Source organism: Bipolaris oryzae (genome assembly GCF_000523455.1).
Source record: "Bipolaris oryzae ATCC 44560 unplaced genomic scaffold scaffold_130, whole genome shotgun sequence".
Classification (NCBI taxonomy): Eukaryota; Fungi; Ascomycota; class Dothideomycetes; order Pleosporales; family Pleosporaceae; genus Bipolaris; species Bipolaris oryzae.
This window is the reverse complement of record NW_006911406.1, coordinates 1-25,020: the sequence shown is the minus strand read 5'-3', so window position 1 is coordinate 25,020 and position 25,020 is coordinate 1. Positions and strand designations below refer to the sequence as shown.

The following is a 25,020-nucleotide window of genomic DNA, read 5'->3' as shown; positions in this document are numbered from 1 at the left end:
CCTATGTACTTTCCGCGACACACCCTCCGTCACAACTTTTTTCCCGTGCCCTCATTTCTAGCATTGCCTGGCCCATTTCTTCCTTTTGTCAAGCTCCCTGTGTCCCTTTCTCGTCTTCGACCAGGCGCATCTCCTCAATTGCATCTTCGGAACCCGACGTCTGCGCTCCACTGTCAAGACTCCCCATCCGACTTGCCAAACACCAACTGTAGCGCTGACAGCCTCTATAGCGCTTATAGATACCCCATTCATTACTTAGTAATCGCCTAATGGACGAAGACGCCCCCAACTTTTCTTATGCCTATGGTGGCGCGCCTTTGACCCCGTCGTCCGCTTCGTGGAACCCTGCGCTGCGAAGCGAAAAGGAATCCAGTGCACCAGCCAACGCGAAACCACCAGCGCAGCCCGAGCCAGAATCTTCGTCCGAAGAGGAGGAAGAAGAAGAGCATGACGATGATGAGGAGGAATCAGAGGAAGAAGACAGCGAGGACGAAGACGAAGACAAAGTTCCGCCCCAACCCGCTGTGACCGTACCACCAGCGACTGCGCCTCCACTCTCAACTAAGCCCGCAACTGCTGAGCAACAGTCGAATGATGAATCTCCAGCGCGCGACATTATTGCTCAGGCAGAGCAGAGTGCATCACAAATGCCAGTGCAACAATCCCAGGAGGAACCCGGAGCAGGTGGGGCTGAGAAGGATCTCGTAAACGCAACGCAGGCGCTCAACATCGAGGAACGGACTGCCCCTGCAAAATCTGAAGCAAACAAAGACAAAGAGGAGTCAGAAGAGGAAGACAGTGAGGAAGAGAGCTCCGACGAAGAACCAAATCCCGAAGCGCATCCTGAAGTGAATTACGAGCACCAAGGCGAAAGCACTGTTCTAGAGGATGCTGTGACTGAAAGTGTAAAGGCACCTCTGGTAGCAGATACCGAAGCTGATGAGTGGGGTACCTCTGGCGACGATGCCTTCGACCTTGGTGGACAACCACAGGAATCCGCTCTACCAACACCCGCAGTAGAAGCTGTTGGAACAACAGTAGGAGACGAGTCTATCGGAAACACCACCGTAGGTGGAAATGCAGGCGCAGACATCGACTGGGGTAACACAGAAGAACAAGAGGACTTTTTTGGTACAATTGCGGGCCAACAAATTGAACCTGCGCAGTCTACAGATGAGACCCCTGGTGCGCATGTAGTACAGGCAGAAGCGAAAGCTCCCGAAAAGAGCGAGTGGGATTTGGATCTGGACTTGGACGATGATTTCTTGCCTGATAAGGAAGATGGACCGGTCATTGAATTGAGTGATGACGAAGGTTTTCTCGAAGACGAACCCCCTGCGGCAGCAGAACAGCCCGCACAGTCACATCCGTCAGGCACTGCAAGCCGGTACGCGCCTCAAGCTGCAATGCCAGCTGCAGTCCCTGCTGCGAGCCCATATGCCCCCCAAGCACAGCCAACCCCTGCGGCCACCCCAGCTTATGATGGCTTTGGGCGGAATTTGGCATACCAACAGCAGCAACAATCCCGACCTCCTCCGGTGAGTTCAGCGCAAAGTTTTGTTGATAAATCCAAAGGTGGCTATGCTTCGCCCTACGACTTACCAGAAGACATTGTCACCACCCGAAAACGACCGGCTCCTCGTGCAACAGTCCCAGCCTTACAACCTACTCCTCCGCCCCCACGTAGTAGTAGCGTGTCTTCGAATACTGGACTTCCACGGCCACCTCCTCTCTCATCGAGTATGTCGACGTCTAGCCTGTCTCCGCCATCTTCGGGCCACTCGATGCAGGCACAAATAGGCGGAATGCCGCCAGCAGCAGCTCCACCAAAACCCGCTGTAACATCAAAATCACCTTCGAGCGACTTCTTTGCCGAGCTACCTGTGACCTCCAAACCGCGGCCATCGGGACGCCACACTCCACAGCCGAATGTACCTGTTCAACCTCCAGTACAACCACCACCTCCGCATATGCCACCCAAAGAGCGCACACCATCATTGTCCTCTCTGAGGAACGAGTTTCTCCCCAATAATGCCAATGTTGCTACGCCTCCTCCATTTAGGCAACCTGAACAGCTACCCATGTTCCCAAGTCAACCATCAGTACCAGCGCGGACGAACAGTCTTCCTGTGCCTCAACCCGCGCCCGCACCTCCCACGAACAGATACTCGCCTGCCCCACCACCTTCAGCACCAGCAAGTAATGCACGGTATTCTCCTGCCCCGCCTTCCGCCGTATCTGCCGCAAATTCTCGTTACTCGCCTGCACCTCCATCACAGGGACAACCTCATGCTCGGTACGCATCTGAGCCGCATAACAACTTGACGCGGACACCATCCCAGCCTTTTGCGCCTCGTACATCTAGCCCGCTAGCTTTCCACAGCATGCCTCAACAGCATGCGCAAGAGTCTGAACCTCAGTCTCAAGCCCCGCCAACTCACCAGCTTTCTCAGTCAATCGATGGTACGCCACGCCCGCCAATCAGGAGTCCGTTAGGAGAGGTTACCGAGATTGGAGAACAAGATTCAACACTGAGCTCGAGACCACCCACGTCTGGGAGATCCGAAACTCCGCCTCCACACAGTACGCCTTCATCGAATGTGGGCTCTCCGCGCAAAAGGGACAACTATGCGCCCAGGTATCAGCCAACGCAAACAGTCGCCCCGCAACGCTCTCAGTCTCAGTCTCCAACAACGACTATGAAGCAGTCTCTTCGTAACGTGAGTAGCTCAGAGCCAGGCGGATCCATATTTGGCATAATGCCACAAGCTATGACTTATGGGTCATTCCAATCTGCTTCAAGTACAGTCAATGTCATACCTCACCGTCAGCAGGCATTGGCCAACTACGACTTCATTGTACCAGAAGATGAGCGTGCTGCTGACCCACTTGAGAGATGGAAAGGATATCCCATCTTTACATGGGGTCTGGGAGGTACTGTGGTAACGAGCTTCCCAAAGCAAATTCCTCGATATGGAGGCGGTGGTTCGGCGCCAATGATGAAGACCAGCCCCGGCGAGGTTCGTCTTCAGAGCATCAAGGAAGTATTGCCTTTGCCAGAAGACATCGCAAAGTTCCCTGGGCCTCTCAAGGCAAAGAGTAAGAAGAAGGACGTACTGTCATGGCTTGGCCGCAAGATTGAGGTGCTGGATGCTCAATCCAAAGAGCCTGCACTCGAGCACTCTATGAGTGAAGACGACATCAAGCGCCTCGAAGACAGAATACTTCTATGGAAGCTCATGCAGATTCTCGTTGAGCACGATGGTCGACTAGAAGGCGCACCTGCGGAGGTCGTTGTTAAGAAGATATTTTCCCCTGTTAAAGAAGAAGTCCCAGATACCGACGGCTCCTATTCAACCGGAGTGGATATAGTTGGGCGCTCAAGATCCAATACCTCAACCATCCAAGCAGAACCTTCGGACCCGCGGACCCTCGAAAAGCTGCAAAATATGCTTATTCAAGGTGACCGCGAAAATGCAGTCTGGTACGCTATTGACCAGCGACTATGGGGCCATGCTATGTTGTTGTCTTCGACTGGCAACAAAGACTTGTGGAAACGGGTTGTCCAAGAATTTGTCCGGAAAGAAGTCAAAAATGTCGGGCGCAATAACCAGGCATTGGCCGTGTTGTATGAGGTCTTTGCTGGCAACCACGAGGAATCCATTGATGAGTTGGTGCCGGCGTCAGCTCGTGCCGGCTTCCAGATGATAAGTGCAGATGGGGCTGGAGCTACACAAAATGCACTTCAGGGTCTGGACAAGTGGCGCGAGACGATTGCGTTGATCCTGAATAACCGCAGCGAGGGTGATGCATCGGCACTGTTGTCTCTTGGGAGACTGCTTGCTCAGTACGGCCGAGTCGAAGCTGCGCACATTTGCTTCATCTTTGCTCGATCAGTTATCAAGATTGGCGGCATCGACGATATCCAGGCCGATCTTGTGCTCATCGGGGTTGATCACCGCCGGTACCCTCTAGAAACAGGCATTGAGCTTGAGCCGATACTTCTGACCGAAGTGTTCGAGTTCGCCATGTCGTTATCATCACCAAGCGTACCGTACGTGTTGCCCCATCTGCAACACTACAAACTAGCACATGCATATCAGCTAGCGGAAAATGGCTACAAGACGGATGCACAAGCATACTGCGACTCTATTGCGGCAGTTATGAAGGCAACAACACAGATTTCTCCATACTATAACCCGGCCTTCATCACTACCCTAGACGATTTGAGTCAGCGATTGTCCCAAGCTCCCAAGGATGGTTCGTCTTCATGGATTTCTAAGCCCAGTATGGATAAGGTTGGAAGCTCTCTGCTTTCAAAATTCAACAGTTTCATTGCAGGCGATGACGAGGCCGATGGAGGGAGGCCGGCTGGAACAGAATCTGGTCCATTTGCCAATATTGCTGGAGGCAGCCCAGCCCTCACGCCATCGCAGTCGAACGCAGATCTGTATAGCGCCATGTCCGGCTACGGTGTACATGCGCAACCAGCAGCACCAGCCAACTCGAGGTACGCCCCATCAAATGCATATGCACCAAGGTCGTCTTCGGAGCAACAGCGATCTCGTTACGAGCCTCAGGGCCGACCATCGATGGAGTCAAACGATAGCTTTGGCATGCGTGCGGCATCAGACTCATACACTCCGATGACTCCAACGTCAGGCATATTGAGCCCTACACAGAGCCAGTTGAGTCCACCGAGCGCACGCACACAAGCCAAGGTTCAATCATATTCCCCACTTCGCCAGGATTTCAGCCCTCGTCAGGCCTTGTACAATAGTCCTTACATGCCTATGTCTTCTGTTGAAGGATTAGTTGCCTCTCCTTCATTTGGCGGGTACCAGCCTCAGGCGAGTTTCGACGAGCCTGCCCAACCCACAACGGATGAGCAGGGACAGGGATCATCTAACGCCTATGAACCTCCATCATACCAGCCGTACAACCCTGATGAAGACGACAAGGAGGAAGAGGAGCAACCTAAGAAGAAGAAATCTTTCATGGACGACGACGACGATGATGACCTGGCTAATCGTGCGTCTGCATTGAAAATCAGCGGTGGCAGCAGCTCCAAGTCTGAGGCGGACAGGAAAGCAGACGAGGCCTTCCGCAAAGCTGCGGAGGAAGATGCAAAACGCGACAAGGAGGCAGCGGCGGCGAAGAAGGGAGGCTGGCTTTCTGGGTGGTTCAAGAAGGACCCGAACGCTGGGCCGGGACCTATCAAAGCCAAACTTGGAGAAGAGAGCAGCTTCGTCTACGACACTGATCTCGGAAAGTGGGTCAACAAGAAGGCGGGTGCAACAGATGCGGCCAAGCCCGCTGCCACACCTCCGCCTCCACGGTCTGGCCCGCCTGGGGCAGCTCGGAGCGCTTCAGGAAGCGGTACTCCCGCACCTCCGTCGTCTGCTGGGCCTCCGACTGGAGGCGCATTGCGTCCACCTGTGTCGAACCTGCGCTCGTCGTCATTGCCACCACCACTGCAGGGTGCTGGCTCTCGCGCATCGACGCCGGGCATTGCTGAGTCGGATGAAGAAGGCTTCATGGGGCCTAAACCACCTATCCTAGCGCGACCCAGTTTTGGTGCTGCGTCAGGGCCGCCATCACGGCCTGGTACAGGTATGAGTAACGCTAGTAGTATTGACGATTTGCTGGGAGCGCCTCAAGCGAGGAAGGGCCCAGCCGGAGGAAAGAAGAAGAAGGGCGGCCGCTATGTGGATGTCATGGCCAAGTGAAGAGATCAGAGGAGACGAATTGGGTCGATTTTACGGTTTCACAAGAGGTATGTGTATGAGTGCAAGGATTGGGTGAATGGGTCGGGTAGAGATGTGACGCATGTGTCGGTACCTGCATTAGACGGGAGCCAGCATCCAGGGTCGTGGATGTCTGTACTATAACGAGTTATTTTTTGCTGTTATCTTGGCCTTGTGAGATTTGCTTTGGAGATGGAATGACACAGGGTATGTTTGATAGCGGGTGGTGTTTGGGTGCGGTGCTTGACCCAGAAGATACGGAAAAGGCCCGTCGGATGACTGGCGCAGACTGGAGCGATAGGCGCGAAAAGATGGGGTAGGTGCACCGACAGCGGAGATGACGCACGACAACCGCCTAGCCTTTCGCATTCCTGACCACCACTTGACGGCAATCTTTACGTTTCCGGGCCCTGGTTGGCTTTTGGCCATGTCTTATCTCTGGTGCTTGATGCCCTCCAGCACGCCGCCTTGTTGTTCCTTCGTATGCATCCTGATCTTCGCAAGGGCGGGCCCGCCCTGCTTGCCCTTGTGGAGCTGGGAGCAACAACGATTGCAGCGTCGCATTCCAAGCCACCTAGTACGTAGTTAGTCTTCGGAACATGTCAAGCTGAAGACCCGAATCCAGAACTAGCCCGGCATCACGCCGTTTATCTCCCACCCTGCTGCGGGGAGCACTTACGGGCCTTTTCGCACGCGACAACATTCCGCATCCTTATACATACTTACCTGCGCCCATATCTGCAGCCCTGTCCTTTGTTAAACATCGTTGGCGACCTTGGCAGCTGTCGCATCTCGTCGCACTCCATCCCATCGCAGCTCCGCGCACAGGCGCTCATCACGACTTACGAGTGGACTACACCACAGCGAGCCACCACCATGACCAAGAGAAGCCTCTCCATCACCCAGGGCGAGGCAGATGGCGTCCGTCGGCGGTCCATCAACGACCCAGGCGCCGATGCTGCCCTTGCGAAGATGGGCTACCAGTCCGAACTCCCACGAAACCTGTCCATGTTGAGCGTCCTCGGCATGTCCTTTGCCATCATGGCCGTTCCCTTCGGTCTCAGCACTACCATGTACATCACGCTCACCGATGGCCAGTCAGTGACTATTCTCTGGGGCTGGGTCCTCGTCTCGCTCATTTCCCTATGCATCGCCGCTTCCCTTGCCGAAATCTGTGCCGTCTACCCGACAGCTGGTGGAGTCTACTACTGGTCTGCTATGCTGTCGACGCGCGAATGGGCGCCCATTGCCTCGTGGGTGACTGGTTGGCTGACCCTAGTCGGAAACTGGACCGTCACACTCTCAATCAACTTCTCTGGCGGCCAACTCATTCTATCTGCCATTACGCTCTGGGATGAAGACTTTGTGCCGAATGAGTGGCAGACGGTACTCATGTTCTGGGCGGTGATGCTCATCTGCATGACCATCAACATCTTTGGCGCAAAGCACTTGGACCTCATCAACAAGATCTGTATTTACTGGACGGCTGCTAGTGTGGTCATCATCTTGGTTGTTCTACTAAGCATGGCTGACGTCAAGAGAGACGCAGACTTTGTTTTCACGCACTATGACGCTAGCCAAAGCGGATGGTAAGTGCTTATTTGCAGCCTGCATAATTCCCTAGTCGCAATACTCATGCACATGATTTAGGCCATCGGGATGGGCATTTTTTGTCGGCCTTCTACAAGCAGCATACACACTCACTGGCTATGGCATGGTCGCGGCCATGTGCGAGGAAGTGTCGAATCCATCGCGCGAAGTTCCCAAGGCCATTGTTCTTTCGGTTGCCGCTGCAGGTGTCACGGGTGTCATTTACTTGATTCCCATCCTCTTCGTCTTGCCCGATGTGCAGATGCTCCTTGACGTCGCCAATGGACAGCCAATCGGTCTCCTTTTCAAGACCGTCACGGGTAGTGCTGGCGGGGGCTTTGGTCTTCTCTTCCTCATTCTCGGCATTCTCTTGTTTGCCGGTACTGGAGCGCTGACTGCTGCATCACGCTGCACATATGCTTTTGCTCGCGATGGCGCAATTCCTGGATCGCGCCTTTGGGCCAGGGTCGACAAGCGTTTTGACATTCCTCTCATGGCGCTTGTCCTCTCCACTATTGTGGATTGTCTTTTGGGCCTCATCTACTTTGGCTCATCTGCTGCTTTCAACTCCTTTACCGGTGTTGCTACTATTTGCCTGAGCACATCGTATGGCATGCCCATTCTCATCTCGGTTATTCGCGGTCGAAGGGCGGTCCGCAACTCATCATTCTCCCTTGGCCGCTTCGGTTACGCGATCAACGTTGCCATGATTGCCTGGATCTGCCTAGCTGTTGTATTGTTCTGTATGCCAGTGAGCCTGCCCGTCGAGGCAGCGACGATGAATTACGCCAGCGTTGTCTTTGCTGGCTTCGCGACAATTAGCGTGGTATGGTACTTCATCCGAGGACGGAAGGAATTCTCGGGTCCACCGGTCCCTAATGACGTGGAGCCCGGTGAGGAGGGCGTTGTCGCGGGACTAGCAGTACAGGACAGCAGGCAGGATGTTGAGGGTATGGGTGAAAAGGCTGTGGATTACGACAATGCGAAGAAGGGTTTTTGAGGTGGTGCACAGCCTTCGCGTTTTGTATGAATACTCACGGCTGGAGCTTGCGTAGATCTATCTGATGTATTCGTATGTGTATGTACTACTCACGTGTTAGTGCTGATGCACAAATAATGCTAATTGCAATCATCCATTTCAGATTGCTGAAACATCCCAAGAGACTTCATTGATACATGATTAGCTGTCCAAGGTGCGCCACAGGAGGTTTTAGCCTCAGTAAGGGCCCGCCGCTAAAGCCGGCGCTAGTGCATGCGGGGGGATACGCGTTGCGCGGTTCTATATTGTCGTGCCTCGCACACTCCTTCACATTCGCTCTCACTCTCACTCCAACTCCCATGGACTTGCTGCCCTTTAATAGCACGTCTGATTGCGATGAGGTAAGCAGATCTTTTTTTTTTGAGGGAATGCTGCGTGATGAACACTGCATTACACTTGACATACCTTTGGACATGAGCCAACCTAACATGCGCAGCGACTGGCAACATACAGTGATTGATCTCACCCATGATACCGATGAGGAACACAATGCCAAACGCCGTCAATCGTTGCCTGTAAGGGCAGATTACTCTGCGAGACACAATGTATCTTTACCTCCCGTTCCAGGACTAAACCCTCGCGTTCCTGCACCGAAGCCGACAAACGCATACTATCCACCTCCTCCCGGAAACAGACCACAACATGTGCAGGTTCCATCCACAAATCCTACAGTACGCCAGCAGGCACAAACGCTACACGAAGACATGCGACCGACAGTCGCGGGACCGAACAGTGCGATTACCATGTCGCAAAGCAACGGTGTATTGTTGTCCACGCAAAGACATAATGGGTACACCTACGATGCGCCGTTTGAAGCCGACAGGGCAGCCAAGAGGGCTAAGATAGACCCTACAGGTCTGTCATCCTTTGCGTCGAACAGAGTACTTTCTACCCAACAAACAAGTCTGCCCCCGATACATGCACCGCAAAATGCAAATTACTTTGGTGCCCCTTTTGGGTTGTCATGGAAGGAAGACAAGGATGATTCCACGGCTAACATTCTAACTTCGGACGCGGCCGGATCACAACAACCTACAGGCAATGTTGTGGTCAATCACCAATCAGTCTTAGCATCCGACCATTTCCGCTCGACTGCGCCCACAACCGAGTCGACAATGCCGGCCATGGACCCTTTCACGACTCGCGCAAAACGTCGCAAGACTGTTCACAAACCATTCGACACAGCCCAAGACCACTTACTAATGTTCTTGAAGGAAGTCAAACAATATAAGTGGTCGGAAATTACTGCAGAATATAACAAGGATATGCCTTACCGAGAGTATACCACACTCCAGAGTCGCTATTCTACAGTCTTGAACAAGAGAGATCGTTCCTTAGATCCACCCACTCTGGTCTTACCCCCACGCTTTGCCGCGGAGGCGAATGTAGACTGGTCACGAATTCATGCAAACAGATTTGTCGCACCTAAAACACAACCAGTGCAGCAGACAATTGAACACGACTATTCCTCTGGTGGTGATTCGGCGCTTTCTCGGGAACGGCCACGCCGTGCACAACGCATTAATTACACATGGCCAAAACAGCGCACCCGGGGCGGACATGTGTTTGCTGACGATCATACCGACGAGCATGCTGAGGAGCATATTTTTGGAGAGATGTTCAATGACACCTTACCTACACGATCTGAAACCCCGGAAGATGACTCGCCTCCACCTGATACAGCCTTTGCTGTTGATAATGACCCGGTAGAAGTTGAATTCAATGCTGGAGACGCAAAATTGGTGATGGAGCTGTATAAGAAATCTCGTGATCCTCCAACAAGATTTGTGCCATATCTGAGCATATCAGAGCGTAAGATCGTGCAAAACCCTCCAGGATTCTGTTGGGATCAGCTGTCAAGTCGCAAATGGCAAGGCTCGTTACTTCATGTGGATTTTAGCCCAGCTGAAATCAAGATTGTGAAAAAGATCATTCTCTCAGTCAAAAGGCCCTTGCAATTGAGACACAGTACAAAGCGAAGACAACTTCGAGAACTCCTAAAGGATTTCTCCGAGCCTAAGATTCTCAAACTAGTGGAAGCTCTGCGACGGCGTCTCCTTTGCCGAGACAGAAGCAGCATCGAAGCGTTTGTGAGAGACGCACAGGATGGACAAATCCCCGAGGTTTCGCACATCCAAAGACTTGCAGCTGCTCGGCCCGATGTCTCTATGAGCTCGACACAAAAACCGTCTACAACATCAATCATACGTCAGCGCGAATTGGGATGCCAGTCAAGGAGAGGGTGGCAAGCTGCTATAAAGCCTCTCACATACCAAATAAAGAATCAAATCATGGACACAATCGGCCCAACAGGCTTCTGGACAGGTGCCTCTAGCGACATACACACTGTGGCATGGGCTCCAGATGGTGAGCGATTCGCAGCAGGTGCAGTCGCTGTAGATGACCCCGACTCCATGCAATACAACAGACCTAACAATTTGCTTTACGGCAACATGGTCCATGGCTCAATACATGAGCTAGCTGAACATTACAGGAAGCGCGAAAGAACCGAAGTCGGTGCCAACTCGAGCCATGCCATGTTTGCATCGCAAGATCCAAAGCTATACTCTACAGTCAGCTCTGTGGCCTTCTCAACCAGCGGCAGATATTTGTACTCGGCAGGCTACGACAGCCACATTGGCATATGGTGTACTGAGGGCGACGTAGTGCAACCGATCCTGGGTGCAAAACTGAATGTCAAGGATCCGATCGACATCCTCTCAGTCAATCACTCCAGTGCTGGAATCCTAGCAACTGCAGCTCGTGTCGCACGAAGGTCAATACGAGTACTTAGAATAAACGAAGAGGATCCTTCCAAGTTTGACAAGTCCAGTTATGAGTCCATTAGAGCCAATGAACGACCTGATTTAAAGATTTTGCCTACCGCGATACAATTCGAGCCCCAATACGGTGGCCTCCTTCTGGCTGGATTCGGTGCTAATCTGAAAGAGACTGGTTTTGACACTACTGGAGATCTTTGCCTGTGGGACATTCAAGCCGAAAGTGCACTCCCTATCCATGGGTCGAGCAAGAACGTCTTTGACGTTGCATTCAACCCCAATCGGTCATGGATGCCATACTTTGCAGCTGGGTGCGTAGCTGGAGGTGGCAAAGCTAACGGAGGAATGCGCTCGTGCATCAGATTGTACGACATCAATAGTCTCAACAAGTTCACCTCTCCCATGGAATTCGACTGCAAGGCCTTGGACATCAATGATGTTGTTTGGTGCCCACATGACGAGCATCTTATCGCTGCTGGGTGCACGGATGGCCGAGTCTATGTCTGGGATGGTCGATGGCCAGATGATCCTCTGCGCGTTGTTTCACACGGCCGGTCTTTGATGCCGCTACAAGAAGGAATCAAACATGAAGTCACTGATACTGGCGTGAGATTCTTATCCTGGGGCGAGAATGCCACAAGACTTTACTCTGGATCTTCCGATGGCGTCGTCAAGGTATGGGACGTCACAAGAGCCAAGGAGGATACATTCATCAAGGATGTCATTACCACAAGTTCAGGTATCATGTCGGGCGCATTCAATGCCGACTACAGCAAGCTCATCATCGGTGAAGTCAATGGCTCAGCCAATGTGCTCGAGGTAGGCAGGGATGATGTCGCGCTCAAGGACGCAGAGAAGCTTCGCTATTTTTCTTACCAAGACCACGAGCGAGACGCAATCCGGGACCACGAGACGGGCGAAGTGACAGTGCCAGTACCCGAATCAGGTATCGCTGGGGCCCGACACCTCCTCGGCACCGGCCAAATGCAGCTCGCACCCATGGGCGGCTTTCCAATCCGACAGGCAGTCCAAGGACCGCGATACATTGGCCCATTCGACCAAAGCGTCGATGCGCCATTTCTGCGTCAACAAGCTCTCGAGCTTCAACTTGATCTTGCAACAGCACATGGGCCGCAATGCGAGATCACAGCCTGTCGAGAAAATCTAATCAAGACGACTAGCGAGGAGGTGGGGGATTCAGGAAGAAGTGAAGACCGTGTGCCGGATGAACTACGTCTGCAATGGAAGACTGTTGATGCCACACACATTATACCTGGCAAATCACGATGTACAAACTGCGGACGACCAGCTCGCCCGACTACCGAGTCCACTTCCAGCATCCTCTGTGAGCGCTGCTCTTTTGCCTGTTTCCGGTGTAACGCGGTCAATGGTGTGGACCCTGCCACCACAACGTTGGTGTGCAGTGCTTGCGGTGGTGTGTGGGATATTGGTGTACTGGGTTACGAGTGTGTTCATCAGCCTGCGTCCAAGGGCGAAGCCCTCAACGTGCCTAATTTGAAGAGGTGGGGCAAAGAAGTGTACGCTGAGAGACTTGAGGCTTTTGACACGGATTTTGGGGATGAAATGAATGCGTTGACGGAGTACTACTATTCGTTAGCGATTGGTCGAGCAGAGAATCTGCCGCTTTGAAGGACTATTTTGAGGGGAAATTTTGCTTGATGACGAATGGCGGGGCTGTATGATGATGATTTGGTGGGGTTAGTATATATTCAGCGTGTATATCTATTGAAAATGTAGCGACATAGCTTTGATGGTGCTGCGTGGATTTGTATCTAACATGCACTGGGTCACTTTGATGAGAAAGAGAGAGATTAATGATACCCACTTCTGCTTACCGCTTCCCTCCAAGTTGAAAAATTCAAAATGCATAGCTCAGGGTATGGAGCTCAAACTCCGTCATCGAATTCGTAATCCTTGTCCCATCGCTTTCATCACGTTATCAACATGCACGTTGAAAGGTGATGAACTGCACTTACCTTGTCCCAAGGCTTACTTCCATTCACGAACCGCAAATCCGTACCCACTCGAATGATGTCATTGGGATCGTAATTCATCGTCGAAGCGTGGATCTGTTCACCATTAGTCCATCCTTTCCCCTTCTGTGCCCAATGCACTCTGCATGTAGTAAAAAGGGAGGTAGACGTACCGTGTAGGGCGTATGCAACACGACATCCCCCGCCTCGTAATCGGTAACCAGCCACCTTCTCCCAAACGTCTCCGAGTACTCTTTCGGCCCATCAGCAAGCAAGCCATTGGACATCATGTTCTTGTTAAACGCATCCTTTGTCTCTTCCTCGGTCAACCCAGACTCTCGTGCCTTGCGCGTGAATTCCTCTTCAATCTCCCTTCCGAGATGATGTCCTACCTCTCGTCAGTCCCACACATGCAAAGGAAGTCAAGACCAAAACCTAACCATTCTCGAGATAAATCAGGCCACCGCCCGTCAACCCAATATCGCCCATGGGCACCCAAGCAGTCACACTCGTATCCTCGCCCCGCCTCAGGAAAATCTGATCATAATGCACGCCAATCGCCTTATTCCCCGGCGTATTGTTCCTGAGCAGGCTCCGCCTCACAGCCAGCGTATCCTGCCCCCACCCCGTCAGTCTCGCCACAAAATCCCGCAGGACGGGGTGCTTGCAGAAGTTGTCTTTGTACCACTCTGCATAATGTGCCTGCAGTGCTAGGTCGACGAAGAGGGCGGCGGTGGCGTCGGCGCCGGGCTTCCCGTTGTTGGGTGTTGCGCCGGCGCCGATGCCCGGGTAGGACGACGAGGGCTTGGAAGCGTCGAATTGGCCGAGCACGGGGGGTGTGCAGGGCGCGAGGACGCCACTGGGGGCGAGCATGCCAAAGTAGGATTCCCGTGCGCGAAGGACGTCTGCGCGTGGGAGGAGGGCTTTGAGGAAGAGGTAGCCGTCTTCTTGGTAGCGGCGCTGGAGTTCGGGGAAGGGGAGGGAGGGGGAGGAGGGGCGCAGGCGAGAGGCTTGGGTTGGGGAGAGGAGGCCGTCGTTCACGTAGAGGTGGTGGCCTTCGAGGGTTGGGGGTGAGGGGGAGGGGGAGGGAGAGGGGGGAACGGCGTGGGGCATTGTGGTGGTGGTGGTTTTCACGGTTGTATTGCTTCTATGAGGTGTAGTTGAGGAATTGAGTAAGCTTCAAGTCCATTGATGCTCTGGTCTTGGTATGTGTATTCATATATGTGTAGTAGCACAACGCAGTAGTAGAGTAATAAGCACGTAGACCCTGTGCATGGATTCCCCGCGGGGAAATTCCACGAAAGGCGTATCTTCGGCGTCTATTGGGACGAAAGGGGTGGGGGTTTTGTGGCGGGCAAAGTTGCTTCTTCTGGCAAAATGCACCATGTGGGGCCTCCCCCCTCCAAGCCTACCCGTCTCCTGCGGGCAAATTATTCAGGTTTTCTTGCAAGCAAAGCAAAGCAGCCCAGCTTTTGCTGGTAATTTTACTTGCTTTGCTACTACTCTTTGCTCCGCGGAGGCCAAAACCCTCTTCACCGTTTTTGTCCGATTTTACTAACCCGCACAATATGGTTGGATGCTACATTGCTGGCTGATATCGCCGCGTCCTTCCTCATCTCGGAGCACTGGAATGCAAGCATCCTCGCGCGCATGTCCAGTCTTCGTAAATTTGCCCGCGACTGTTGTATTACGGTCCCACTGCCACGCGCATACCGCGTGGCCCAGAGCAAATGCCATGGTACGAAGATCCTTGGGCCCTTTGGTTTTTTCTTTACTACCCGCTGTTTACAATTGATTGACACTCGCTATCTAGTATTCGATGCCGTTCGCGTCACTATCGATGTAAGCTTGGAGCACTGGGGCGGGTGGCTAAAATCCGCGGTGCCCTTCCCCCTTCCCGTTGGCTAATGATCCTGCGACAGGCGATGGGAAGCAGCCGAAATGTGGAAGATGCGAACATGCCAAAAAGGAATGCGTATACGAAAGTGGTAGACGCTTCCGGCGATCTTCCATATCAGATTCCTTCAGCTCCGCCCAGCCCTGGGTTTCATTCCCACCCCGAAGTAGGAAATCCACGACTACGCATATACCCCGACGGCCTTTTGCTAATGGAATGCGCTGTAGTTCAGTTTTTGGATGAATCGCCAGAGATTCGTTCGCACTACGTTCAGAACGGCGATTCGCCTTTTAGCGGATCTTCTGCTTTCTACCAATCGCCTGGTCCTTCTTCGGCAAGTGGCCAGGACAATAGCAATTTGACTCCAGGCTCTACTCTGTTTACGCCCACCGAAGGCTTGACTGTCTTATCGCTGTTAAACTCTGAGTCGCCGGTTCAGCGGAATACTTCTGCGCCATCTATGCCCCCGGATCAGCCACCCAACACGAGTGCTTATCAAAGGCATGGCGACGCCAACGCTAGCACGTTTGTTTATCAGCAACCTCCTGGCGAGCCAGTCCTATGGCCATTGGAGCATGAGCAAGAGGCTATGCTGCTTCAGCACTATATTGAAAATGTTGCCTTGTTTGTAAGTCTCTGTCCGTCAACAACAACAAGAGAAAGTTTCCTGCTCACTACCGCTAGTTTGACATGATGGATTCTAGAGATCATTTTGGTTGCCACATTGTTCAAATGGCCAAACAAAACAGTACACTAATGTGTGTGATAGCATTTGGGACCCACTCTTATAAGAAGCTGACTGCTGACTTGATGCAGGAATGCTATCCTTGCCTTGTCCGCACGCCAGCTTAGCCGGATTGCTGACTTTGATCCTTATATTGCAGATGCTTATTACCAGAGATGCTTTGATACTTTGATCCCTGCACTGAATGACAACTCAACTATCAAAGAGGAGCCACTGCTTGCAGCGACTGTTATTCTACGGCTCTTAGAGGAGATGAACATATCAGTTGTAGGAAGTGACCCCCAAGGCCATCTCTTCGGTACTCAAGCGATTATTCGCGCCGCTGAACAGTCATATGCTGCTACATCTGGGCCAGACTGGCGCCAAGCCATATACTGGGCCGCCTTTCGTCAGGAACTATGGATCTCACTAATGACCCAGAAAGCCTTCAAGCTACACATCTTCCCTGCAGACCGCTCACTCGAGCCCGCTACCGACTCAATGTGGGCTACGCGGACGATCGCACATCTTGGTGACGTGAGCAATTTCGTCTTCGGAGAAGACAGAAACAGCATCGCCCGCTATAATCAGCTTATGGATGAAAACAAGGCATGGAATCAGTGCAGACCTGACAGCTTCGATCCATATTACTTTTGCCATAAAGACTCTTCGAGCGGAAACAGCTTCCCAGATATCCGCCTACATCGAAAAGAGCATGTAATGGGCATGCAGTACAATCTTCTAGCTCATACACTACTGATTGTACATGACCCTACGATACCGCAGCTTGGGCCGGCACACAAAGCTTCACGTGCCATCGTAGACAAGGCTGTACAAGAGAATGTACGCATGATGTGCGGTGTCGCTCAGTCAAACCCAAAAGTGTTTCCCTGCATATTTGTCGCCTGTTATGCGATTGCACTAGGTACGTGCTCTACTTGGAACTTGCTCACGCATGACTCTTTCCTTGCATTTGTTTCTAGAATAATCTCTAATGTACATAGTCGGCGACCGATTCACCATACGAGAGGAGCAACAAAGCCTCCGTGATCTGTGGTATAGCTGTGAACAAACGCATGCTTTCCCACCTACCGCGATGATTGCACAGCTTGAAGAATCTTGGGGATGGCATAGCCAATGAAAACAGAATAGCCTAGGAACAATGTTAAACTGGGCCGGTGTCTCCACCTTCATCGACGACCATACTACGGATCGAATCCTTTCCGAAACCGCTCCTCGTAGAAGAGTCAACGTACATGTGCTTGTGAGAAAATCCAACGAATGAGTATGGCGCAATACTCTTACACCTTCAAAGAGCATGGCTCAAAAGAATGAGAGGGCCGGCGCATTCATCTGATTCCATTTGTGCCTTCTGCCTTGTGCCAGAAATACTGGCCATTCGGGCCCAGACTCAAGCGCTGGTATATGATTTCTCGCTGGAGAACTCTCTCGGTCGTATGGCTCGTAAAGCGCCAATGGACGCTTATCCTTGGACAACGTTGACATTTCTGTCACACTTGCTTGGTCCAATGCTTGCAAAATTTGATAGGAGGTAGATCGCTGCCAGGGAAGCGTCTCTAGGCACAGCTTGATCTTCGAATTGAGCCTGCTCGAGTAGTTGTCTCCTGCCGGTCTCCATGTATCCCATAACTGACCACCAGGATTCATTCTGCTCTTCGGAGACATGGTTCCGGTACACAGACACATCATCGTAACGCCCAGCTGCCAAACATCCGACGCCCCGCCAAAGACCGGATACTCTGGTGCATCGAAACCTGGTGTTCCCACCTGCTGCCTTATAGCCTGCTGTTCGCTCCCCGCCTGCGCAAGATGGTCCTCAGAGACTCCACATCCAAAATCCGCCAGCTTCACCACTATCTGTCCCCCCTCTTTCGTCAACAGCACATTCCCCGGCTTGATATCCCGATGATAAACCCTACTCCATCCCGACTGAAAAATCTCATCATCGCTCTTTCCTGGCTCCGGTCCCCAATGACAATACGTCAGCGCGCCGCACAGCTGGAAAAACCAGCTCCAAACCTTGCGCTCATGCACACGTCTTCCCTTGGCGACATGATACACTACCGCATCCAGACTCCCCAGATCACAGTACTCGAGGTACACGGCCGCCCGCAGCGCTCTTTCGTCGAGGAAATGATCCACCATCGTGACGATGTTCATATGATCGCTTATTTGGTGCAGCAGCTGAATTTCGCGATGAGCAACTCTATACCTGAATTCTTGAGCCCCAAAGCGCTTTTCGATGAAGACCATGCCGCGTGCGGAGGGGTTGCTGCAGGATACTTTTGCGATGCCTGCATTCAAGCCGCCGTTGAGCTTGCCGAGGTTTTTGAGGAGGGTCCAGGATTGGCGGTGTTGGGTGCGGTATTGCACGCGGAGGCGCTTGCAGTGCTCGACCATTGTTTTCTTGGATGGTGGTTGTTCTTGGAGAGTTTTGTGTTGAGATTACTGGGTGGTGGATGGATGTGTGGGTAGGCCTTTTTAACGTGTGGCGGGGAGGAATAGTTGGAGGACTGAGTGGTCATATGGTGGAGTTGTTGTACTTCACAGGCGAATATATGTCAATGGGGTGGTTGGTGGGCCATCACATATCTTGATTTCACATGTTTCTCATTCTTCCTTCATGCATTCCAGTCACGCGCTCACTCTTCTCTTTTTGTCCTCTACTGGGAGATCCATGGATTTCAATGCCCAAGATGCCTAGTTAAGGGGGACCACCTCTAAAGTGAGAGTAATGTAGATACTCCTCCGCTAGCTAAAAAAAAACATTACTGCCCTTATTACGTAGCGACGCAACGTGCCGGTTCCTTCTTACATGCTATGCTAAACTATCAAACTCAAACTAAATGTTAATACGTGTTAGGCATAATTCCAACCCGCTAGACGCAACCGCTCCTGCTGCGCTAAGCCACCATACACAAACCAGAGGAAAGAAACATAGCTCATTACCAGAACCTTTCCGCAACCAAATCATCACCATCCGCACAACCAAGGTGCATATACAACAATCATGCGTCTATCTACCCGATACCTCGCTACTAAAAAAACCCCCCATCTAGACACTACCTCGCTCCTTCAAAAAAAAGCCATACCTTCCTTCCACCTCCTAAACTGAAAGATTAATTTGATATCGTCACAAGTTTTTCCAAGCCGTATCTCTACTCTCTCTCTGAAAAAAGAAAAAAAAATTAATCCTCTCTCTTTACAATTTCTCATCTTGCATCTTTTACTACTACTACTGTCCTCTCTTCCATTTTTTTTCTTTCCCTACACGTCCTCACTGATCTTTTCTTTTACTTTGAGCTGATCAGACACCCGCCCCCCCTCTGAGCATACGGTTTGAGCTGTTCATACCACTTACTATGAGTATACGCCCGGTCCCGCGACGTAGCGATGAGGACATGGTTGTGGCGTCGTTTCGCTGTTGAGCGCTGCCGGGGGGGTGTGGGAGTAGATACAGCTGGGGAGGAGGACGCCCGCGTTGGAGGGGGAGTTAGTGGGGGTGGTGGGAGTGGCTGGTTGTGAATATTGTTGGGAAGGTTTATGAGAAGTTTGGGTGGTGTGGGTTGCTGGTTTCTAGTGTTTTTTATTTGTGGGCGGGTAAGAGGAAATGCGAGGGGGGAATTGGGGCGAGGGTTATAGGTGAGGTTTGGGAGGATGGGTGGAGTACGGTGGGGGGTTGGTGAGTCGAAAGTGAGAAAGAGAGAGTGGAGTGGTGGGTAGTGACGTGTGCAGTGTCATCAATGTCTGTTGAATGTATGGTAGGAGAGATTGATGGGAGGGAGATGATGGAAGGAAAGCCAGTGGTAGTGAGGATGCAGATGATCTAGGAATGATTTAACTCAAGATTCAAGAGTAGCTTGTTTCTATGAGCGTTCCCCAAGGCGTTGCATACCAAATACTGTTAACTGACACATGTCATTTGTTTTTGTAGTGTGGTCTTGCGTAGTGCACTTCAATCGATGCCCATTTCTGTCTATGCGGAATGTTCACAGGTTCTCGATCACTTTTCCGACTGCCCGTAATTCACTGCCATGATTGGTCAATTCTAAATGAGATCCTTAGTCACGTTACACGTTAGCCTAGTGTACTTGATATTCCTTTGCAAGTGTCTTCAGCTGAGTGATCTATGAGATAATTAGCTAAGTAAGCCACCCCCTTGAACAAGCCATGTGGCAGGAAAGTCAATCTTGAAAAGCTTGCCCAGCGATCGAGAGATGGTATCTGCTGGCCACGGGCGCAATGCGGACACACTGGGTAAAATGACCGGAGAGGGTTGTCCGTTTGAAATTGCGCAACCGGTCAGCTATGTAAGTAAGTAGAAAGTCATTCACTGGAATGTCACGGAGAGAACAAACCGAACCCGCTTGCATAAGCACTGGAGCCATTCTTCCAGCACCTTGTCCGCTTAGATGGCTCTTTGTTGGACACAAAGCCTTGCTAGTATCCAATGGCACTCTTCTCACGTAATTCAAACATGGCTGGTTCGTATTTCGTTCTTCTTTAGGGGGATGAGAAAAAGGAGTCCGTGTCGAGTTCGCAAACTCCAAAGGCCCATAATAAGCCATAATACCTAGCAGCATAATACATCCATGGCGACTACGGCGAACATTCAGATTGTAGAGTTTGTCCAAATGGCAGCTGGTAAGGCCGTGCGCACTTTTGGTGGCTTGTTTTCCCCGCCGCGTCTTGTGTGAGCTGGTACGCCCCTAAAATGTCACTGGTGGTTGTTTGTGTGTATGAAAGTACAAACTCTAACGCCACAAGTCTAGACCCGTACCCATGGTTCATTGTTCTCCGTGAGATGGGCGATGAATGACACAACTGTGCCGTTATTTCGGACGAGCTTATTATGCTTTGCACAAATTCTGGCCAAACGGTTGGGTTACAGAGACGTGCTTTTTGGTTTGGCGAGGACGGTAGGAACCTTCCGTATTGTGGGGTAGTATATGGGTACTAGCGGATACGAGAGAAATGATCGGTCAAGATGACAAGGCCCGATCTTTGGGCCCTGCCAAAAGCCCCGCAAATCAAGAGCTCTGCGAGGTTGTGAAAGAGGCGGAGGGTGGTGTGTCCTGCTAGGTCAGGGCCAAAGTCCACGACCAAACACTCACTTATTTATTTAAAGCAGACATGCCTGACTTGAGCAATTTTCATGCCAGCATTGCAATGCGATACACTAAGCCAGTGGTGCCAAGCTCACGTGACCGTTTTACATTGAGCCGAAAGTTTGATAGTAGATACGATGACGCCTGGCTGATTTGAGGTTGCAGACAACTAGTGATGACGCCGACTGAAATGTCAGAGGCTTAGGCCATACGTATACCGTCAGCAACCAAGGGACCGATGGAGATATGGCAGTGGGCACGAAGAGAAGAGTGAATAGTTTTGGGCAACTTGGATGCGGATGGCACTAGAGTATCAAGCCACGGTGCGTCGAGATGATGCTTGCGGCCGGGGCAACGACAGGACAGGTCATGCAGCCAGGACCTCGGCTAGTTACCACGTTGTGGTTTAGGGCGCATGCATCTAAATTTAGCTGAGGCAGTGCATGCGCTGCATCTTTCATCTCATCATGGATGGCCTTTTTTGCCGTTACCGTTGCTGTTGCCACTGCCACTCGCACGAGCTGTTGCATTCCTAGAGTAGGATTTTTGCCGCTTGCGCGCATCCCGCCCGGCACGTCCATCAACCTTTATGCGCGGAAGACTCAGGTGGTCGGCTGGCTGCATTGAGGTTGGGTGGCATGGACCATGTTAAGCCTCACCGCTTGCACCTTCGCTACACTTTATGTCGCCGCCAAACGGCGCATTACCAGGGCTGCTTTTTGCGCCGTATTCGTGTTGAGTGTGATAAGCGTCGTGTGAGCCTTGGCCTGAGGGATTAGGCCAGCAAGCCGCCTCAAAATCCTTTCGACTCTTCAAGTCCCTATCCCTTTCCGTCAACACCGTTCTTTCAGCTGGGGTCTGTCCCCGCATCTATCTTGTTGCTATCATCATGACATGCGTTTGGACATGTGGGCTCTGGATTCTGCGCTAATGTTACTCTCCTTTTCCGTACCTATACTACACATAGCTTCATACATAGCAATTCACCACTCTCTGTCCTGCCCCTGCGCGCTGCGTCGGTTACTATCCTTGGCTACGCCACACTTGCCGCTTCACCCATATACATACTTCGCTATCGTCCTGTCTGGTAATACTATACATCCGCTTCGCTGGAAGCATACTTAAAAGACTTGGGCCTGTCAGACTGCAACTCGGCTACCGGTATTAATCTCTGGGTTTGCCCGAATACTACATGTTGCAGTAGCGCTCCACCATAGCACTGCATCTAACCACCACTCTAAAACCATCCTCCTGGGTCCAGCCTACCTGCCCCTGGTCCCAGCCCTGGATTCATCTGCATGCGACACAGCTTCCTTTAGCATGCCACCACCGCCCACCTGCTGACGATCCCCATGACAGTCTCCAGCTATAAGCCCCAGAACCTGTCGTCCACGCCAAAGTCAGTCGCGCCGGCTGACCTGTTTCTTCTGCGCGTTGATCTCGCCTCAACACAGCAGCATCAACAACAAAGGCCCATGGCGCACGACAGTCACAGACCCAGTCCTTTGCGGCCTGCAAACGAGCTTTGGTACAGCATTCCGGCTTCGGCGACCCGGCATCAAAAAGAGGAACAAGACGGGCCAGAGTTATCTGCATACCAAGCCACGGCACACCGATTTAGCTCATGCTCTTCTCACCCAACCACGCCGTTGCGATCGCCGCCAATCATAAACTCAGATCTCAACAAACCACTACCTCCCTCGCCCTCAAATTCCGAAAGGAAGCCCAGCAAATGCTCGACATTATTTGGCCGTCTCCGTCGCGAACCTCCCCGCCAACTAGACTCGACACTTCTGCAGCCGGAACCCTACCAGCCGATCCAACGGCATTCCACAGATTTGAGTGTGGAAACTCATGCCCGTTACTCGCATATTCACTCTCGCAGCATGCCTAATTCGCCTCGTGGTTTTATTCAGTCGCCCTGCAGTAGCGCAGAAAACCTGCCCCAGACTCAATTTCCAGCTACGGATTTCTCAGAGACCTTCCAGTACCAGCCGTATTCGACACCACCACAGAATCCGTCATCACTATCTCAGCAGCAACGTACGGTTCCTTCCGATGCCCACCTCGAAATGATATCGCCCCGAACTCGCACCTTTCCTGACCCGAGCCTCAACTCGACACCACGCGATACAGCACCCAGTAGACCACGGCCGCATACCACTTGTCTTTCTCCTACGGAGCCTTTTACGGACATGTCACAGTTTCACCTCTTTGCAGAGGCAATGACTGGCCTGCCAAGCGACAACGAGCCTTTCTCTCCCAGTGCACCGCCACAGCTTCGAGGTTCACTTTTCGCTCGCCGGAGTACTAACGACAGCATTCCTCTGCCCTTGCAGCACCCCCAGGAATCATCCGCCCCGCCAATGCGACGACCCCAGCGAGAACAAAGAGATGACTGGCAGAACTTTGAACCCCCACCACTCATTTCGTCGTTAGCAGCGCCTGTGCTCAATCATCCACAGCCTTCACTTGATATGTTTGTGGACTCATATCAGCCATGGCAGCCACCTCCACAAATGGATGAAGTAAACGCGGAACTCGAATTACTAGGACTGAACGACCCCCCACGAGGAGACGACGAATTGCCCAATTACCAACAGAGCCAGGAAGAAATGGCAGAACGGAAGAGACTAGAGGCTGCAGCGAGGGCACGAGAGCTAGAGGCACAATGGCGACGCACACGGAGATGATGAACAAGTACGCCCAGCGTGATAAGACATCGGAACGAAGATAATGGGAGCGCGACAATCAGCACAGCATTACGATAAGCAGTTTTCACCATTGTGCGATTCAAAGCATGTGGCGTGAATTTGAAATACTAAGATTTGATACCTTGCGGAGCTGTCAAGATCTGGTCATAGTCATATGGTGAACACGCCTTCTTTTCACTGCTTGCGGGTGCAAGAAAACCCGACATCACCACCGGTCAATCACGGAGCACGATAGTCTTGCTATCCAGCAGTACAAATCTGTAGTTCCTTTTTGATGCACCGGCATACATCGATCAAGCTGTCTGGTTTCTTCATGCATTGGCTCGGATACCGTATACGAATCGGAAACGTAGCCGCCATCATGCGCAAACCCGCATAGTCGCTACAAGTGACACAAGTCATTAACCGGGACTCTGCATGCCATCCATACGGCGATACGGTCATTCTAGAATGCACTGACCCGCAAAAACGAAAACCAGAATCCCTGTTATCTTTCCTTTCACATGCGACAAAGAGCCAGATATATTGACGTCCACCCTGATGCGGCCTTTGTACTCTCCCTTCTTACCGTATCGGGAAATGCAGCCCCCACACCCGCACATACTCTGCATATGGGTTTGAGTAATACCCTTAACAGGGGTCGTACGCCTCTTCGCATAACATGCATGGTCAATCACGTTTCATTCACAGTGGGCCCGAACGCAATATATGAAGATGGCCAACGCCAATGTTTAAGCGAAGTAAAGTAAGCCTTGTGGAAAGCCTTAACGGAGCGGAGACTTGAGGTTGGACAAACCTCCGTCCTTAGATGTTGATCTTTACAACAAGCTCCGAGGAGGAGGAAGAGAGATCAGAGAGTTTCTTTGCAACTTCGTCACTGTCTCAGAAGTTTCGAATTGCAACAATGTACAGATATAGAGAAAAAAGCGAATAGAACTTGAACTTGAACTCTCAGATACATTGATACCTGATTGCAAAATTCTACAGTGTAAACACACATCATTATACTACTTACTCGCGAACATCGGCCATGTCCGCTCCCACCTTACCACATGCACGCCTAGCCGTCAAAACAATCACACAAGCGACAAGCCGCACTAGGACGGACATTAGACAACACACCCACACCCACACCCCACACACTAGGACGGAGACTCGCCATTCCGCGGGGGGGAGGGAAGGTCGTCCTTGGGGGCCAGAAGAACCACAAAATTTCCGGCAAGCTCGAGCTTCCATAGGCTTAGTACTCTAGAGTTTAGCATCTAAAACAACCCGTAGAATAAACATATGACAAAATAGCCGGTCACTAGTCTCCGAACCCACAATATGTCCCGCCTCCTGCGTGAGTAGTAGTTAAGTTAGTAGTAACCAGTTATTCCCGCCCGATTCCCTCCCCCCTTTCCCCC

General features: G+C 51.9%; 7 protein-coding genes across 7 annotated transcripts; 5 read left to right on the top strand and 2 right to left on the bottom strand.

Moving 5' to 3' along the window:
- Window positions 1-269: 269 nt before the first annotated feature.
- Window positions 270-5,729, top strand: COCMIDRAFT_102534 (uncharacterized protein; the record flags this gene model as incomplete). Its single annotated transcript, XM_007692477.1, has 2 exons — window positions 270-506; window positions 567-5,729. The coding sequence occupies 2 exons, from the start codon at window positions 270-272 to the stop codon at window positions 5,727-5,729; spliced, it is 5,400 nt and encodes a 1,799-aa protein (XP_007690667.1).
- An 894-nt stretch (window positions 5,730-6,623) lies between these two features.
- Window positions 6,624-8,337, top strand: COCMIDRAFT_102520 (uncharacterized protein; the record flags this gene model as incomplete). Its single annotated transcript, XM_007692476.1, has 2 exons — window positions 6,624-7,336; window positions 7,398-8,337. 2 exons carry the CDS (start codon window positions 6,624-6,626, stop codon window positions 8,335-8,337), a joined length of 1,653 nt encoding a protein of 550 aa, XP_007690666.1.
- Window positions 8,338-8,804: 467 nt separating this feature from the next.
- On the top strand, window positions 8,805-12,806 carry COCMIDRAFT_7652 (uncharacterized protein; the record flags this gene model as incomplete). Its single annotated transcript, XM_007692460.1, has 1 exon — window positions 8,805-12,806. The coding sequence occupies one exon, from the start codon at window positions 8,805-8,807 to the stop codon at window positions 12,804-12,806; it is 4,002 nt and encodes a 1,333-aa protein (XP_007690650.1).
- Window positions 12,807-13,063: 257 nt separating this feature from the next.
- COCMIDRAFT_39162 (uncharacterized protein) lies at window positions 13,064-14,263 on the bottom strand (the record flags this gene model as incomplete). Its single annotated transcript, XM_007692472.1, has 4 exons — window positions 13,064-13,102; window positions 13,154-13,246; window positions 13,324-13,538; window positions 13,591-14,263. The coding sequence occupies 4 exons, from the start codon at window positions 14,261-14,263 to the stop codon at window positions 13,064-13,066; spliced, it is 1,020 nt and encodes a 339-aa protein (XP_007690662.1).
- A 995-nt stretch (window positions 14,264-15,258) lies between these two features.
- COCMIDRAFT_39161 (uncharacterized protein) lies at window positions 15,259-16,912 on the top strand (the record flags this gene model as incomplete). Its single annotated transcript, XM_007692471.1, has 4 exons — window positions 15,259-15,675; window positions 15,732-15,805; window positions 15,864-16,696; window positions 16,776-16,912. 4 exons carry the CDS (start codon window positions 15,259-15,261, stop codon window positions 16,910-16,912), a joined length of 1,461 nt encoding a protein of 486 aa, XP_007690661.1.
- Window positions 16,913-17,094: 182 nt separating this feature from the next.
- On the bottom strand, window positions 17,095-18,192 carry COCMIDRAFT_102527 (uncharacterized protein; the record flags this gene model as incomplete). The annotated part of the gene is made up of 1 exon (XM_007692475.1): window positions 17,095-18,192. One exon carries the CDS (start codon window positions 18,190-18,192, stop codon window positions 17,095-17,097), a length of 1,098 nt encoding a protein of 365 aa, XP_007690665.1.
- Window positions 18,193-22,381: 4,189 nt separating this feature from the next.
- Window positions 22,382-23,578, top strand: COCMIDRAFT_44022 (uncharacterized protein; the record flags this gene model as incomplete). The annotated part of the gene is made up of 1 exon (XM_007692474.1): window positions 22,382-23,578. A coding segment is annotated over one exon (1,197 nt), but the record flags the coding sequence as incomplete, so codon positions are not given.
- Window positions 23,579-25,020: the final 1,442 nt, after the last annotated feature.